Source organism: Pelobates fuscus, chromosome 4, assembly GCF_036172605.1.
Source record: "Pelobates fuscus isolate aPelFus1 chromosome 4, aPelFus1.pri, whole genome shotgun sequence".
In the NCBI taxonomy this organism is placed as follows: Eukaryota; Metazoa; Chordata; class Amphibia; order Anura; family Pelobatidae; genus Pelobates; species Pelobates fuscus.
In genome coordinates this window covers 350,288,758-350,305,035 of record NC_086320.1, presented here as the reverse complement: position 1 = coordinate 350,305,035, position 16,278 = coordinate 350,288,758, and the positions used below count along the sequence as shown (strand labels likewise).

Here is a 16,278-nt window from a genome sequence, read left to right as displayed (position 1 = left end):
ATGACATGAAGAACAAATTGCTTGTTGGACCAAATGTCGTCCGTGCAATACACTCTTTCATTCGTTTGTTACAATTACAAGGAGGGAGCTACTAGCTTGCAGTTCCCTCCTTGTAAAAATAGAAGCGACCGTATCTGTGCTTCCTAAATCCCCCCCATGGCCCTCTCACCCTTGGTGTGTGGGGATCAATATGACCCCTATAGCAGTATAAGGGAGGTTAAATGCTACCTTCTGCCCATACCCTCTGTGCCGTGAGTAGGGGCATTTCTACTAAACATAAAACAACTAGTGACTGGGTAGCTATTTCTACTGCTGCCCAGTTGCTAGTCCAATAAAGGCGACACGGGTTCCCCATGGTGGGTCACCATATTAATTAATTATTTGAGGGAAATATTAAATAAAATGAATGGAGGGGCACATTCATTTATTAACATAGTGACCCCCCCCAGCCCCCATCTATAGCTACGGTGGGAACTATTAAATAAAATCTACAGGGAGGCATGGTGTCCTCCCAGTCTTCACCCGTTGGCAGCGGGTGGTGACCATAAATAATAAAGGAGGGGTGGGCATATTGTCCAGCCCCCATCCACTTGCCGCCCCACTGGTAACCAGGAGTCCCCAAACCCCCCCCCCCATCCCCTCCCCCCCAAAAAAATACACTACCTACCCCCCTCACCCTAAAAATTGTGAAGACTGGCCAATAAATACCTGAAACATAAAAATGTCCTACTTACCATTAGAAGTCATCTTTTTTTCTTCAGCCCTGATTAAAAATCTATAAGGTCTTGCCACAACTATTACAATGAAAGAAGAAAAAAAAAATATATCGCGGAACACAAAATAAGCTGAATAATAAATTCCAGACTTAAAAATAATGCATCTTCACCCCGCGAGTGCTCTACACTGACTGTGTTAACAGGGCAGGGAAAGCCATTTACTGCATAGTCCACCCAGTAAAAAATGCGATCTGGTTATCCCAGCAGAACTACAGAGTCCAGATAACAAAGAAGGCGGATTAACCGGATTATTGAGGAGACACTAGTCAGGTTCTATGGGAGAAGGCCCAACACTCGCCTAGATCATTGCTGAGGGGATCTTTCGGCTTGACACCAGAGAACATGCGATGATTTAAGGCATAGCAGTTTTAGGTGGCTTTGGGAGCCAAGAGGAGAGAGAGTCCATACAAATAAGGCAGTCTTTATAATATTAAATAATATTTAAAGTGACACTTCACTGCCCAAATATAAAAAAAACTTCACAGTTTACTATATATACCCCAAATAAAAAACCTCCATGCATTTAATTATGCAGTTTTTCATTGGGGTGAATCTAAAAACATCTTGCAAAACCTGCAATTCTCTTGTCTGCTGCCTTGGCAAGCCCTCCCCTTCTAACCCCACCCAGTCTTTCTGTGGCTGTCCAATCAGAGACTTCCCAAAGCAGCTCAATAAGAAGTCTTTACAAAGCATAGGCGTGCTCACGGGGTGTGCCTGGGCACACCCTAATCACACCTCTGTGCTGCACTGCCTCTGGGCAGACTGACATTTCGGGTCCTCGACCCGACACAGGAGGGGGCCTGGCGGCTTGCCCACAATGCCGCCGGGTGCGAGGACTTTCCTGTCAGTCTGCCCTGACGGAGATTCAGCCTCAGTCTGCAGCTCCGCCGGGAGTGAGCTGCAGACTGATGTGTCTCGCAATCTCCAGCCTGTAAGAGTGACTGACTGGAGAACGCGAGGCTCACTCCCGGCGCTGCAGACTGAAGAGAGAGGGTGCCCACAGGACCACCAGGGCAGGTATTTATAAACCCCCCTCTACCCTCGGTCACTCACTGCCCCTCCACCCCCCTCCTTCCCCCTGTCACTCACTGCCCTTGCACCCCCCTTCTACCCAGTCACTCACTGCCCCTCCCCCTTCTACCCCCTGTCCCTCACTGCCCCTCCACCCCCTTCTACCCCATGTCACTCACTGCCCCTTCTACCCCCTGTTACTCATTGCCCATCTACCCCCTGTCACTCACTGCCCCTCCATCCCCTTTCTACCCCCTGTCACTCACTGCCCCTCCACCCCCACCCTACCCCGTCACTGCCCGTCTACCCCCCTGCCACTGCTCTCTACCCTCCCTAACCCCTGAAGAGAGAGGACGCCCACTGGACGACCAGGGCAGGTATTTATAAACCCCCCTCTACCCCCTGTCACTCACTGCCCCTCCACCCCCTTCTTCCCCCTGTCACTCACTGCCCCTCCACCCCCCTTCTTCCCCTGTCACTCACTGCCCCTCCACCCCCCTTCTACCCCCTGTCACTCACTACCCCTGCAACCCCCTTCTACCCCTTGTCACTCACTGCCCCTGCTCCCCCTTCTACCTCTGTCACTCACTGCCACTGCACCCCCTTCAACCCCCTGTCACTGCCCGTCTACACCCTTGCCACTGCCCCTCTACCCTCCCTAACCCCTGCCACTGCCCCTCTACCCCCCTTACCCCTGTCACGGCCCTTCTACCCCCCTATCCCCTGTCACTACCCCTCTACCCCCTGTCACTGCCCCTCCATGCCCCCTAACCCCTGTCACTGCCCCTCTACCCCCTGTCACTGCCCCCCAACCCCTGTCACTGCCCCTCTACCCCCCTAACCCCTGTCACTACCACTCTACCCCCTGTCTCTGCCCCTCCATGCCCCCTAACTCCTGTCACTGCCCCTCTACCCCCTGTCACTGCCCCTCCACCCCCCAACCCCTGTCACTGCCCCTCTACCCCCTGTCACTGCCCCTCCACACCCCCTAACACCTGTCACTGCCCCTCTACCCCCTGTCACTGCCCCTCCACCCCCCTAACTCCTGTCACTACCCCTCTACCCCCTGTCACTGCCCCTCCACCCCTTCCCTCTTCCCCCTGTAACTGCTCCTCCACCCCTCTACCCCTGTCACTGCTCCTCCACCCCTCTACCCCTGTCACTGCTCCTCTACCCCTGTCACTGCTCCTCTACCCCTGTCACTGCTCCTCCACCCCTCTACCCCTGTCACTGCTCCTCCACCCCTCTACCCCTGTCACTGCTCCTCCACCCCCTGTCACTGCCCCTCCACCCCCACCCTACCCCCTGTCACTCACTGCCCCTCCATCCCCTTTCTACCCCCTGTCACTCACTGCCCCTCCACCCCCACCCTTCCCCCTGTCACGGCCCTTCTACCCCCCTATCCCTTGTCACTACCCCTCTACCCCCTGTCACTGCCCCCTAACCCCTGTCACTGCCCCTCTACCCCCTGTCACTGCCCCCACCCCCCAACCCCTGTCACTGCCCCTCTACCCCCCTAACCCCTGTCACTACCACTCTACCCCCTGTCCCTGCCCCTCCATGCCCCCTAACTCCTGTCACTGCCCCTCCATGCCCCCTAACTCCTGTCACTGCCCCTCTACCCCCTGTCACTGCCCCTCCACCCCCCAACCCCTGTCACTGCCCCTCCACCCCCCAACCCCTGTCACTGCCCCTCTACCCCCTGTCACTGCCCCTCCACACCCCCTAACACCTGTCACTGCCCCTCTACCCCCTGTCACTGCCCCTCCACCCCCTTAACTCCTGTCACTACCCCTCTACCCCCTGTCACTGCCCCTCCACCCCTCCCCTCTTCCCCCTGTAACTGCTCCTATACCACCTGTCACTGCCCCTCCACCCCCCCTCTTCCCCCTGTAACTGCTCCTCTACCCTGTCACTGCTCCTCCACCCCTCTACCCCTGTCACTGCTCCTCCACCCCTCTACCCCTGTCACTGCTCCTCCACCCCTCTACCCCTGTCACTGCTCCTCCACCCCTCTACCCCTGTCACTGCTCCTCTACCCCCTGTCACTGCCCCTCCACCCCCTTACTCTATGTCACTGCTCCTCCAGCCCCTTACCCCATGTCACTGCCCCTTCCCCCCCTTCCCCCATGTCACTGCCCCTTCACCCCCCTTCCCCATGTCACTGCCCCTTCACCCCCCTTCCCCATGTCACTGCCCCTTCACTCCCCTTCCCCATGTCACTGCCCATCTACCCCCTGACCCCATGTCACTGCTCCTCTACCCCCTGTCACTGCTCCTCTACCCCTGTCACTGCCCCTCCACCCCCACTACACCCAGTCACTGCCCCTCTACCCCTGTCACTGCCCCTCCACCCCCCTTACCCCATGTCACTGCCACTCCACCCCTGTCATTGCCCATCTACCCCCTTTCACTGCCCCTCCACCCCCTGTCACTGCCCCTCCACCCCCTACCCCCTGTCACTGCCCCTCTACCACCTGCCCCTCCACCCACTCTACCCCCTGTCACTGCTCCTTCCCCCTACCCTGTCACTGCTCCTTTCCCACTACCCCCTGTCACTGCTCCTTCACACCCCCTGTCAAAGCCCCTCCACCCCCGCATCACCAGTCACAACCACTCCACCCCCAGTCACAGCCACTCCACCCCGTCATCCCCACGGACACACCCTGTCACATCCCCCCCTCCACACACCCTGTCACCCCCACGCACACACACCCTGGCACAGCCCCTCTTCACACACCCTGTCATCCCCACGCACACACATGGTCACCCCATACACATACACTATCACCATTCCCAAACACTTTCAGCCCCCACACGGCAACACTCGATTCCATGTGGTGCCAGGACTCGCGAGAGAGCCTTAACCCGGCGGAGCTGCAGAGCCCCTACAGTGCCACCGGACAACAAGGGAATATGCTGACCACCCCTCCTCCCTGGATGCAGGTAAGAAACAAGGAGGGAGGAGGGGTGGTCTCACACTTCAACCCACCCCTCACAGTCATACACACTGCACCCCTCACAATCACACACACTGTACCCCCCCCCACACACACTGTATCCCTCGCAATCACACACCCTGCACCCCTTAAACGCTGCACTCCTCACAATCACACACACTGCACCTCATGTATATATATATATATATATATATGTATATATGTATGTATATATGTATTTATATATATATATGTATATATATATATATGTGTGTGTGTGTGTATATAAAAATACACATACATGCAGCGTATGTTTGTGCTTTAGGGTGCACACCCTAAGCAATTGGCTGCTCACGCCTATGTTGCAAAGCAGGTGCTCTGGGCAATTGCTACCTCTTGAGTTTAGCTCCACTGACCTGTTGTCTGATAGCCAAGCTGGTTTAACAAGATTAATTTATAAAAGTGCAAATTTCTATGGAAATCTGCGGTTACTTTGTAAAATGAAAAAAAAAAAATAGGATACACTCTTCACACAAACTAAAGTGATTTAGTAGTCTGGAGTTCCCTTTAACTACTGAATGATGTGGGATTTCAGGGTTTAACTCCCTCTAGAGCCAGAACTGCCATGATATCGCTTGGAATTTTCAGAATAGTCCTTGGCCTTTGGGATTGATTTCTGATACCTTAGGGAGGATTTATCAAAGTGTTTTGAAAAGTATCTTCAAGGATTCTAAATTCTGTTTTAAAACTAGTTTGTACTTGTCACCTATCCCATTCGTATTTATTCCAACATATTGTTGCACCTCCACAAATATGTCCTGGTAACTAAGAATATAGTGTGAATATTCTATGAGTATTCTCTTTCTACACCAAGATAAGTGGTTTAACAGGATGCTAAAAAAATATATATTTTCTTGTGGTAAAAAGTGATCGTATGAATAAATGGAATGCGATTCAAAAAGCAACTCGAAAGGTTTTATGGCCATCATAACTGATCATTCTGACAAAAATATCAACTAAAAGACACAGATTATTTACCAACACTTTGCTAAGTCTTCTTCTGTGTTGTCTATATAACCCAACAAAGTACAGGCTGATCACATTTTTTTTAAAAAGTGTAATAAGATAAAAATGTCTCGCAAATGAAAAGGCTTTTGTTTTCTATTTAAAGATACCGGATTTGAAATTCCTAACATATTTGTGGTGGGATATGCTTTAGATTACAACGAACACTTTCGAGATCTTCATGTGAGTACTGAAAACAAATTTAACCCTGTGTGTTTTTTTTTTCCAATTTATTTGCAATTTATTCCATTTTTTTATTACAAAACACAGAACATATACAAAACAAAACCTAGAAAAGACATAACGAAGATACAGTAAAGACATAACGCAACACTTCTGTTTTTGCCCCCATTTTTCATGAGCTGAACTCAAAGATCTACGACTTTTTCTATGTACACAAGAGGCCTATTTCTCTCAAATATTGTTCACAAATCTGTCTAGATCTGTTTTAGTGAGCCCTTTCCTTTGCCGAGATAATCCATCCACCTCACAGGTGTGGCATATCAAGATGTTGATTAGGCAGCATGATTATTGCACAGGTGTGCCTTAGGCTGGCCACTATAAAAGGCCACTCTAAAATGTGTAACACTAATAAGTTCCCCCAACCCTGTGTGTTGAATGATCCTGGGAGGTTCTCCGTGTATTCTATAAACCTGGTAGTGAAAATATTGATCAATTACTAAATTGAAAAGTAAAGTTTTGTTATTGCTGAGTTTTATTTTCTAAACTGTAACACTCCTAACATATTTTCATTATTCCGTAATAAATTGAGATTTCTACGGAATTCAAAGTGAATTTAAAACTTAAAGGATCACTATAGTGTCAGGAAAGCAAACTAGTTTTCCTGACACTATAGCATCCTTAGGATCCCCCCCACCCTCAGGGCCCCCCTCCCTTGGTGCTGAAGGGTTAAAACCCCTTCAGCAGCTTACCTTAATCCAGCGCCGAGCTCCCTCGGTGCTGGTGACCTCTCCTCCCCTGCCGATATCAGCTCCCGAGTGGAGCGGAATGCGCATGTGCGGCAAGAGCCGCACGCGCATTCAAACAGTCCATAGGAAAGCATTTCTCAATGCTTTCCTATGGACGTTCTGCATGCTGGGTGCGAATTTCGCATCCAGCGTTGCAGAAGCGCCTCTAGCAGCTGTCAGGAAAACAGCCACTAGAGGTTGGAGAGGTTTCTCTGAAACTGCTATGTTTACATCTGAAGGGTTAAAACCTGGGGCACCTGGCACCCAGACCACTTCATTGAGCTGACGTGGTCTGGGTTACTATAGTGTCCCTTTAAGGCCAAAATTGCTGAATTGGAAAAATCTAAGTGGGCTTTGCTACCAGATTGGCTATTTTGGTCTAAAATTTTAAATTCACTTTGAATTTACTTTAAATTCCTCCCTATTCTCAATTTAGTGAATAAACATGTAAGTGTTAAACTTAGGGTTATTCTCTAAATCATGAACTGACCACGATATAACATGTAGGCCAATATAGCCGATAAACAAAATTCTGTTATTTTTACAGCTGGACTATTTGGTGTAAAATTTGTTCATATCAATTTCCACCAGTTCATGGTTTAGTAAATAAAAGTGTCTGCCTTAAAGGGACACTATAGGCATCCAGACAACTTCAGCTCATTAAAGTGGTCAGAGTGCAGTGTCCCAGGTCCCTTAACCCTGCAAATATAATTATTGCAGTGTTTAAGAAACGGCAATAATTACCTTTTGTGGATTAACTCCACCTCTAGTGGCTGTCTACTACTAGAGGGACTTTTGGGTTGTTAGACGACTTTCGGTGGGGACATCCACCATCACCCAAAACCCCATAGGAAAGCATTATAGATATTATAAATGCTTGCCTATAAGGGGAGTTCTGGACTCCGGTTAGTGACAAAAGGGTTTTTCAACCCCTTCTGCACCATGGGGGGAAGCGGGGGGAAGGCAAGAGGGGGTGCCACAAATGGGGGCACTAATGAGAGCTATAGTGCCAGGAAAACAATTTTCCTGACACTATAGTTTCTCTTTAATGGTTTGCTATCGACCAAGCTTTGACTTTGCCTTGCCTTTATAACACAGGCTTTGTGGCAGACTGAGCACACAGCTTTCTCCAAGAGCTACGGAGGTTTAGTCAGCTGCTCCAATGGGTAAAAACAGGATACGATGAAGACATGTTTGGGACTGTCATGGTCATGACCTGTGAATAATAAATATATCATGTCTTGGGATTTATTCAATAAATTGGGAATTGTTGAAGAACTGAACTGAAATGTAATGTAATGTTTCCCCATGTGTAGGTTTTTTGCATTCACTCTCTGAATAAAATGTAAATTTCACTTTTAGACATGGGTTGCATTCTTTTATTGTTTATTATTGTTGTTTATTGAGTATCTAATACATTTTTCATTTCCCTTATATGGAAGGGAGGTTTTCAACCTAAACCCTTAAATTAAGAGACCATCTCCTTTTGCTATCCACGTAGGGTTAAGATATTACGGCAAACATCTCGGACATCTGCACATTGCAGTCCATCGTGTGCAATTTAATTTTTCTCTAACCTTGCACATCATGCCTACAGTCCACCAGCAGGGTTAGCAATTAATTCAGCAGTCTGGGCAATGAATTTAGTGGATCTTTTCTTCTTTTCATTATTGCCTTGGAAACAAACCGCAAAGTGAGAGAAGTTCTATATCAAGCTCTGAGCTTATTACAGAGTAGAAGGTGTTATTTGTCTTTGCGTTAATCACAAATTAATTTTTAACTCGTGAAGTGAGCAAACAGCTTGGATATTTGAATGTAAATCCTTTCTATACACTAGTGTTTAAACCCAGATCTGTTTGACTAAAACAATATTCTGTATTATTTAGCTATATTTAGTTATCATCCAATTTAAAATCACATGAGCACCTCTTGTTAAAAGGATGCTCCCGATTGCTTAAGTTATTTACATGTTAAAGAACCACTATAGTGCCAGGAAAACATACTCGTTTTCCTGGCACTATAGTGCCCTGAGGATGCCCCCACCCTCAGGGTCCCCCTCCCGTGGCGCTGAAGGGGGAGGAAGGGGTTAATCCCTTACCTTTTTTTCCAGCGCCGGGCTCCCTCGGCACTGGGACTCTCCTCCCTCTTCTGATGTCATCGGCTGAATGCGCATGCGCGGCAAGAGCCGCGCGCGCATTCAGACAGTCTCATAGGAAAGCATTATCAATGCGTTCCTATGGACGCTGGCGTCTTCTCACTGTGAAAATCACTGTGAGAAGCGTGGAAGCGCCTCTAGCGGCTGTCAATAAGACAGCCACTAGAGGCAGGATTAACCCATACGTAAACATAGCAGTTTCTCTGAAACTGCTTTACTGCAAAAAGGGTTAAACCTAGATGGACCAGACACCCAGACCACTTCATTAAGCTGAAGTGGTCTGGGTGCCTATAGTGGTCCTTTAACTGGTGAACCCCTTGTTCCTGTTAATACATTTGTGGATTTAAGGAGAAATCTGCACTTTTCTGAATTAACTTTGCTATTGTCCCAGGTTGGCTAATTATCCTGAATTTTGCAATTTGAATTTTAGCAAATAAGCCCTGCAATGCTTTTCACAAATGGCAGAGTTGTTCAACCAATGTACGATACTCATTATTTGGAGACAGAAAAGGTAAAACCCATTAATTATTATCTTGTTTTGTTTTTCAGCACATATGTGTCATCAGTGATAAAGGCAAAGAGAAATATAAAGTGTGACAAAATGAACTTATAACCTACGTTTTTTAGAAGACACAGACTGTTACCATAAAATGTGAATGGCATTAAAACTTATTATTTTTGCAAAAAAAATGGAGGGAGGTGAGTTGATATAATTACAATAAAGCTTTGACTTTAGAAAAATGATTTCTCTGTTTTTATTTTTAATCTTTATGTAAATATATCATCTTTATTGCAATGAGATCTATTTCTCAATCTAACAGAGCGACTTTGGTGCAAATTTGTTTAAAGGGACACTATAGTCACCAGAACAACTACAGCTTATTGAATTTGTTCTGGTGAGTAGAATCATTCCCTTCAGGCTTTTTGCTGGAAACACTGTCTTTACAGAGAAAATGCAGTGTTTACATTACAGCCTAGTGATAACCTCACTGGCCACTCCTCAGATGGCTGTTAGAGATCCTTCCTGGGTCATGGAAATGTAAACATCAGGTCCTACTAGGACCTTGATTACAGACCTTAAAAGCACAATAAAAGAGGGTTGTGCCCAGTGGCGTACTAAGGGGGGGGGGGGGGGGCATCAGGTAGGGGGGTGCCTCCAGGGCTGGCCAGGCTTGTGACTCTGTGAGCTGTGTGGCTGCACAGGGCGCCGGGAGCCACACAGCTCACACACGCAGGGGCTGGGAATTCAGCAGTACAGAAGTACTGCACGGAGAATTGGGGGCGGGGTCAACTCGGCCGTGGAGGCAGAGCCAAAACGGATGCGGGGGCGGAGCTACAGCCAGCCTCCATTTGCTGCCTTTCACTGCAGCACACTGAGGGGAAGCAGGAAGGAGTCCCTGCTTCCCCAACTCCAACACACCAGGGACTTACTCACCAGTAAGTAAGAGAGAGAGAGAGTGTGTGTGTGTGTGTGAGAGAGACTGCTTGTGACTGTCTGCCTGTGTGTGTGTGTGACTGTCTACCTGTGACTGTGTGCGTGAATGTCTGCCTGTGACTACCTGTGACTGCGTTTATGACTGTCTCCCTGTAAATGTCTCTGACTGTGTGTGAATGTCTGCCTGTGACTGTGTGTTTGTCTGCCTGTGACTGCGTCTATGACTGTCTCCCTGTACATGTCTGTGACTGTGTGTGAATGTCTGCCTGTGACTGTCTACCTGTGACTGTGTCTGTAACTGTGTTTATGTGTGTGGTTGTGTGTGTATCTTTGTAGTTGTGTGTGTGTGTGTGTATATATGTATATACATATATACACACACACACACACACACACTTAACTACAGAGATCCACACACATAAACACAGACATACACAATCACAGACCCACACACATACAATTACAAACACACGTAATTCGATATACACACGCAAACATCACATACATACACACGTGTGTGTGTGTGTGTGTGTGTGTGTGTATATATATATATATATATATATATATATATATATATATACCGTATTTTTCGCTCCATAAGACGCACTTTTTTTCCCCTCAAAAGTGAGGGGAAATGTCTGTGCGTCTTATGGAGCGAATATGAAGCTTTACTTACCTGTCTTGCAGCGTTGGCCGGCAGCACAGGGCGCACCGCGGTAGTGGAACTTGAATTTCATGTTCCGGTTTCCGGCGGGACTGAAAGGAAGTGTGCACAAGCTGAGTGCGCACTTCCTTTCAGTCCCGCCGGAAACCGGAACATGAAATTCAAGTTCCACTACCGCGGTGCGCCCTGTGCTGCCGGCCAACGCTACAAGACAGGTAAGTAATTATGGGACAAGGGGAGGGGGACAGTATGGGAGAGAAGAATATGGGGAGGGGGATGAAGTCTATGGGGAGAGGGGGGATGAAGTCTATGGGGAGGGGGGGGATGAAGTCTATGGGGAGGGGGGGGATGAAGTCTATGGGGAGGGGGGGGATGAAGTCTATGGGGAGGGGGGGGATGAAGTCTATGGGGAGGGGGGGGATGAAGTCTATGGGGAGGGGGGGGATGAAGTCTATGGGGAGGGGGTGGATAAAGACTATGGGGAGGGGGGGAGATGAAGTCTATGGGGAGGGGGTGGATGAAGACTATGGGGATGGGGGGATGAAGTCTATGGGGAGGGGGTGGATGAAGTCTATGGGGAGGGGGTGGATGAAGTCTATGGGGAGGGGGTGGATGAAGTCTATGGGGAGGGGGTGGGTGAAGACTATGGGAGAGAGGAGAAGACTATGGGAGGGGGGGACACTATGGGACAGGGGAGAAAAAAAATATTCTGTACAAACTGTCCCATAGTAAGAAACACTATGGGACAGTTTGCTCAGAATATTTTTTTTCTGGGTTTCTTCCTCTAAAAACTAGGTGCGTCTTATGGTGAGGTGCGTCTTATGGAGCGAAAAATACGGTATATACACACACACAATCACAGATATACACACACAGACATACACCTATTGTGTGTGTATATAAATGTGTATGTGTTTGGTACATAGCTCCCTTATTTGGTGTCCTTAAATATTGCAATCCCACATAAGGATAACAAATAAGGGTGTTATCTACTAAACAACTGAAATTAAGAAAAGGTTTTTTTTTTTTTTAAATTGATCTTTTAGCTGTTTAGTTTATAATTCTCTAAATTGGTGTCCTTATGTGAGATTTCCATATTTAAAGATACCAAATTAGGGTGCTGTTTAGCAGATAGCTCCCTTATCCTTATTTGGTGTCCTTAAATATGGCAATCCCACTTAAGGATAGCAAATAAGGGAGTTATCTGATAAACAAAGATCGATGTTAAGAGGTGTCAGCTAGCCCACGAACAAGAAATAGGCCAAAAATAGGACCCGCCCCGGGTGCCAAATGCTCTAGGTACGCCCCTGGTTGTGCCATGCACAGACCTCATCTCCCTAACACTAATTGTGTATAATATAATACGCTCAAACAACAAGTTAGTCTTATCTTGGGTATTCAAGGTGATCCTGTGCTGCACTTCGGCCAGTAGAAAGAGGAGATTAATAGCAAATTATTCTGATACAATAAGGACCAAATATTTAATAAAACAATACATCCTAGGGGAGATAAGTGTAGCCGTTATCCAGGGGAAGATGTTTCATCCAATTTCATAAATAGTATGATGGAAATTGGGACACAAGGCCCTAAACAGATCCTGAGTCTCCATACATCGTGGCTTCTTTTCCAATGTCTAAGATGTTTCGGTCTTTCCGCTATCGGCTTGGGAAACTATTTTGTGTTGTTGAGTACCATGATTCCTGTAGTACCTTGTGACATGAGATGAATAATGGCATTTGATGCATCATAATAATGAGGCCAGAACCTAGCAAATGCATTAAAGTAGTATTGGTGCCCGGAGTGTCCCTTTAAGACAAAGATTAATGGCATCATACAGCACACAGCATTATCTTGTTAACGTACACTCTTACATAGGAATAGTGCATTTCACAATACATCATTGCTCTTTCAGTTGTATTTGAGCCTAGACTTTAAATATAAGACAGCAAGCAATCAGTGTTGTATTACTGTGATAGACCTTCAGGTGCTATGCCCTACACATGACTATCCCCAGGCTGAATGGACCCCAGTAGTGACACAATGTATGAGCTTCCATTAAACAAAACTTTATGTTGTGATTTTAAGCATCATTTTTGGGCACAAGCCAACAGTACGAATACAAAAAAACAGTTGTGAGTTACTGTCTTTGCGCATTTGTACTTTCTTCTGAGGGATAATGAAAGAGAGCTATATAATAGTCACAGAACTAAACTGAGAAATATTATTAGATCAAGATAGAATACTAAAAGGCCCAGATTTGCCATAAGGCCACTGAGGCCACGGCTTTGGGGAAGCCTGGGTATTGCTCATCCGGGCTTGTGCTGAGAGTGGGCTGTTGAAAAGCCCCAAGTCAATGGCGGAGCTATGTTCCATCCTCTTTGTCCTCATGCGGAGCCCAGCTGTGCAGAGCCTGGGGAGAGTCCATATCCTGGGAGATGAGCAACATGAATCATACTGTATGGGAACATAAAATATGAGCATACAGGCTGAAGGACACAGGGGCACAGGTTGGTGTGGGCATTAGTCATGTAAAGGCTGGTAAGAGAGCAGAGAGCAAGTAAGGGGCAGGCATGGCCAGAGAGGGGTAAATGCACGAGCAGAGGCTAGTGTAGGACACAAATGGGGAGAGGCTGATAAGGGGGCAACTTGTAGAAGATGCTGGTCAACGGGCAAGTAGAGGGCACAAACTGGTAAAGGGGCAGGAGTGGAGCGTAGAAGTGGGAGAGACTGTAAGGGGTATGTGGATGACACAGCAAATGCGTGTGGGGAAATGAGAGACAAAAGTTGTGGAGGGAGTTGGAAAGGATGAGGGAGAGACCCTAACGAAGAGAGGTAGTTGAAGACTAGTCAGGAGAGCGATGGATGAGAAGTTGGAAGGTAACGCAGACAGAAGTGTGTGAAGGAATTGCCAGTAGGTAATTATTGTTATTATTATTATAGATTTATTTTTTTAACTAGATAGGATGTACAATAGAACATAATTGCAAGTTATACATTAGAAATAATGTATGCAAGTTAGCGATAAAACAGGATATGCTGAAATATACAGTTGTGTGTCTATAATAATGTGCAGAGTTTTCTTTAATACTTCATCAAAAGAAAGAAAGAAAGAATGCATTAGTATATTTTTTAATGCAACTGTTTGAAGTGAGGCAGACATCTGCTTATGAAACCGGAAGGCATTTATTAATTGCGTTTGAAGCGTATAGGTGAAACATAAATAATGAACAGGAAAATAATGTATTTACAAAAAGAAAATGAAAGTAGGTTATAATAACAAGGGTGGACTTTCTTGGGACAACATTTCATTATCATGTGTGTAATAAGTGGAGGTGGTTAGATATAAGCAGTCAATTGTCATGAAGCACTCAGAAATGTCAGGTTTGTTTATTTAAGGTAGCTTATACTAAGTTGACTTAAGTTGTTCATGGAGACATATTGATGCTAGATCTGGGACATATTTAATATATTTATCAACCTTCATTTCCCTCTCCATCTCAACATTTAAAAATCAAGACATGGATAGAAGTTAGGGTTATCAGCTTGAACGTGATTACCCTTTCCCGCCAGTCATGGGTTTGTTTTGTCGTATAAATTGTATTCATGGCTTCCAAATTTTATAGTATTTGTGCATTTTATTCAATGTTGACAACCTGAGTTGCTCTATGGCTTGGAGGTGGTCAACCCTAGACAACCACGAAAAGTAAGGAGGTTTTTCTGTGGATTTCCATAGGAGTGGGACTCCTGATTTTGCGGCGGTGAGAAGAAAGTATTAGTGAACATTTATATTAAATTGGGCTTTTAGTAGGTTAGGTGGAACAGAAGAATTATTTCCATGGGTAGATTAACATCCGTCACCTTGCACTCTATCATAGACTTTTTTCCAATAGTCTTTGATTTCTTCGCAGTCTCACCATATGTGTCGAAGTGTTCCAAGTACTTTACTGCATCTCCACCAGTTTGGTGACTGGGATTTATTAAATCTATGTATCTCTGCAGGGGTGGTAAACCATCGAGCCCTGAATGTAAGATTTGCCTCTTGAAGAGGAATGTTTAGGTGGGACTGGAATATTTTTTTGAAAAACTGTTAACCATGCTTATTGAGTAAGAGGGGTAGTGAGTTACATATCCTAAATTCATGTATAGTAGGGCAATTTGGAATTTATCGAGGATTGAATCAATATATAACACTTAGAAAGTGTCTCTGCGGGTGGTTTAGTCTGGAAACATACTTTCTCAAATATGGTTTCTTCTCATAGACCTGTTCCGGGTCTGATGAGTGTTTTCAGGAAACATTTTAGCTGATGGTATAGGAAGTCTGTGAAAGTGTTGGTGTTTTACGTGTGATTAGATTCTGTGATATATTCTTGCACTCTGCACTTAACTGAGTTCTATTGATATGAAACTCTGTGATACACTTATTGTTGCATTATTGAGGCGCTCCGCACATAACCGTGAACATGATTGGGAGTTTCATTACTGTGGAGCTCTGTGATACACTCACAAACACACTGCACGTTGCTGTCAGGGTTATTCAAAAAAGTGAGAAATGAAAGAGAATTTAAAATTGAAATCCAAAGTAGTTGAACTGAAGGCATAACATAGTTCGGCTATTTTTATGTTGAATTCTCAGTTTAGTGAATAATCCTGTGTTGTGAGTTTTATTGCTGGGGAGCTCTGTGATACACAGAACAATATTAAATTGTTCCAGTGATTAAAAATGGTAGACTGGATTTGGTCTCCCTTCCACTTTTTAGTTGCTTCATGTGTATGCATAAAGGGGGGGGGGGGTGGAGGGGGGAGCAGGGGTGCATTGTGGAAACTGGACATTGGGCAGCACAGAGGGTAAATCCACCCGTGGCTTAGAGAATCCCTTTAAATGTTCTATTTATTGTGTGAGCATAACAAGGCATATATGTGTCAATTTATGTAATTGTATGTGGGTAATGAGAAATGTTTGGCTATTTCAGTATGCGGTTAATTTGGTGTGTTTTAGTGGCTGTGTGTGTGTTTTCATATGTGAGAGAGTAGATATTTCTATATACTATAATAATTTTATATATACCAGTGAATCCTAAATCACTATAATATATATTATTAGCAAATGTTTCTATAGAAGCACATGGATATCCTTCTTGGGGAAAAAAAACATCAAAACACTTTATACTGATATTCCTTTATCTACATTTATTTAGTATCCATAAATAAATGTGATGGGTTTACTGCACTGATAAATGGCTCAGGGCATATTGGAATTGGAATGTT

The 16,278-nt window shown here is 45.7% G+C and overlaps 1 protein-coding gene across 2 annotated transcripts in view; it reads left to right on the top strand.

Annotated features, from left to right (window-relative positions):
* Nucleotides 1-9,604, top strand: part of PRTFDC1 (phosphoribosyl transferase domain containing 1) — a 33,248-nt gene extending 23,644 nt beyond the window's left edge. For both annotated transcript variants that reach the window (XM_063450792.1, XM_063450793.1), the window contains exons 9-10: nt 5,898-5,974; nt 9,464-9,604. In XM_063450792.1, the coding sequence (XP_063306862.1) occupies nt 5,898-5,974; nt 9,464-9,511 (125 nt within the window). In that variant the 3' untranslated portion in view covers nt 9,512-9,604. The remainder of the gene's footprint in view (nt 1-5,897; nt 5,975-9,463) is intronic.
* Nucleotides 9,605-16,278: the final 6,674 nt, after the last annotated feature.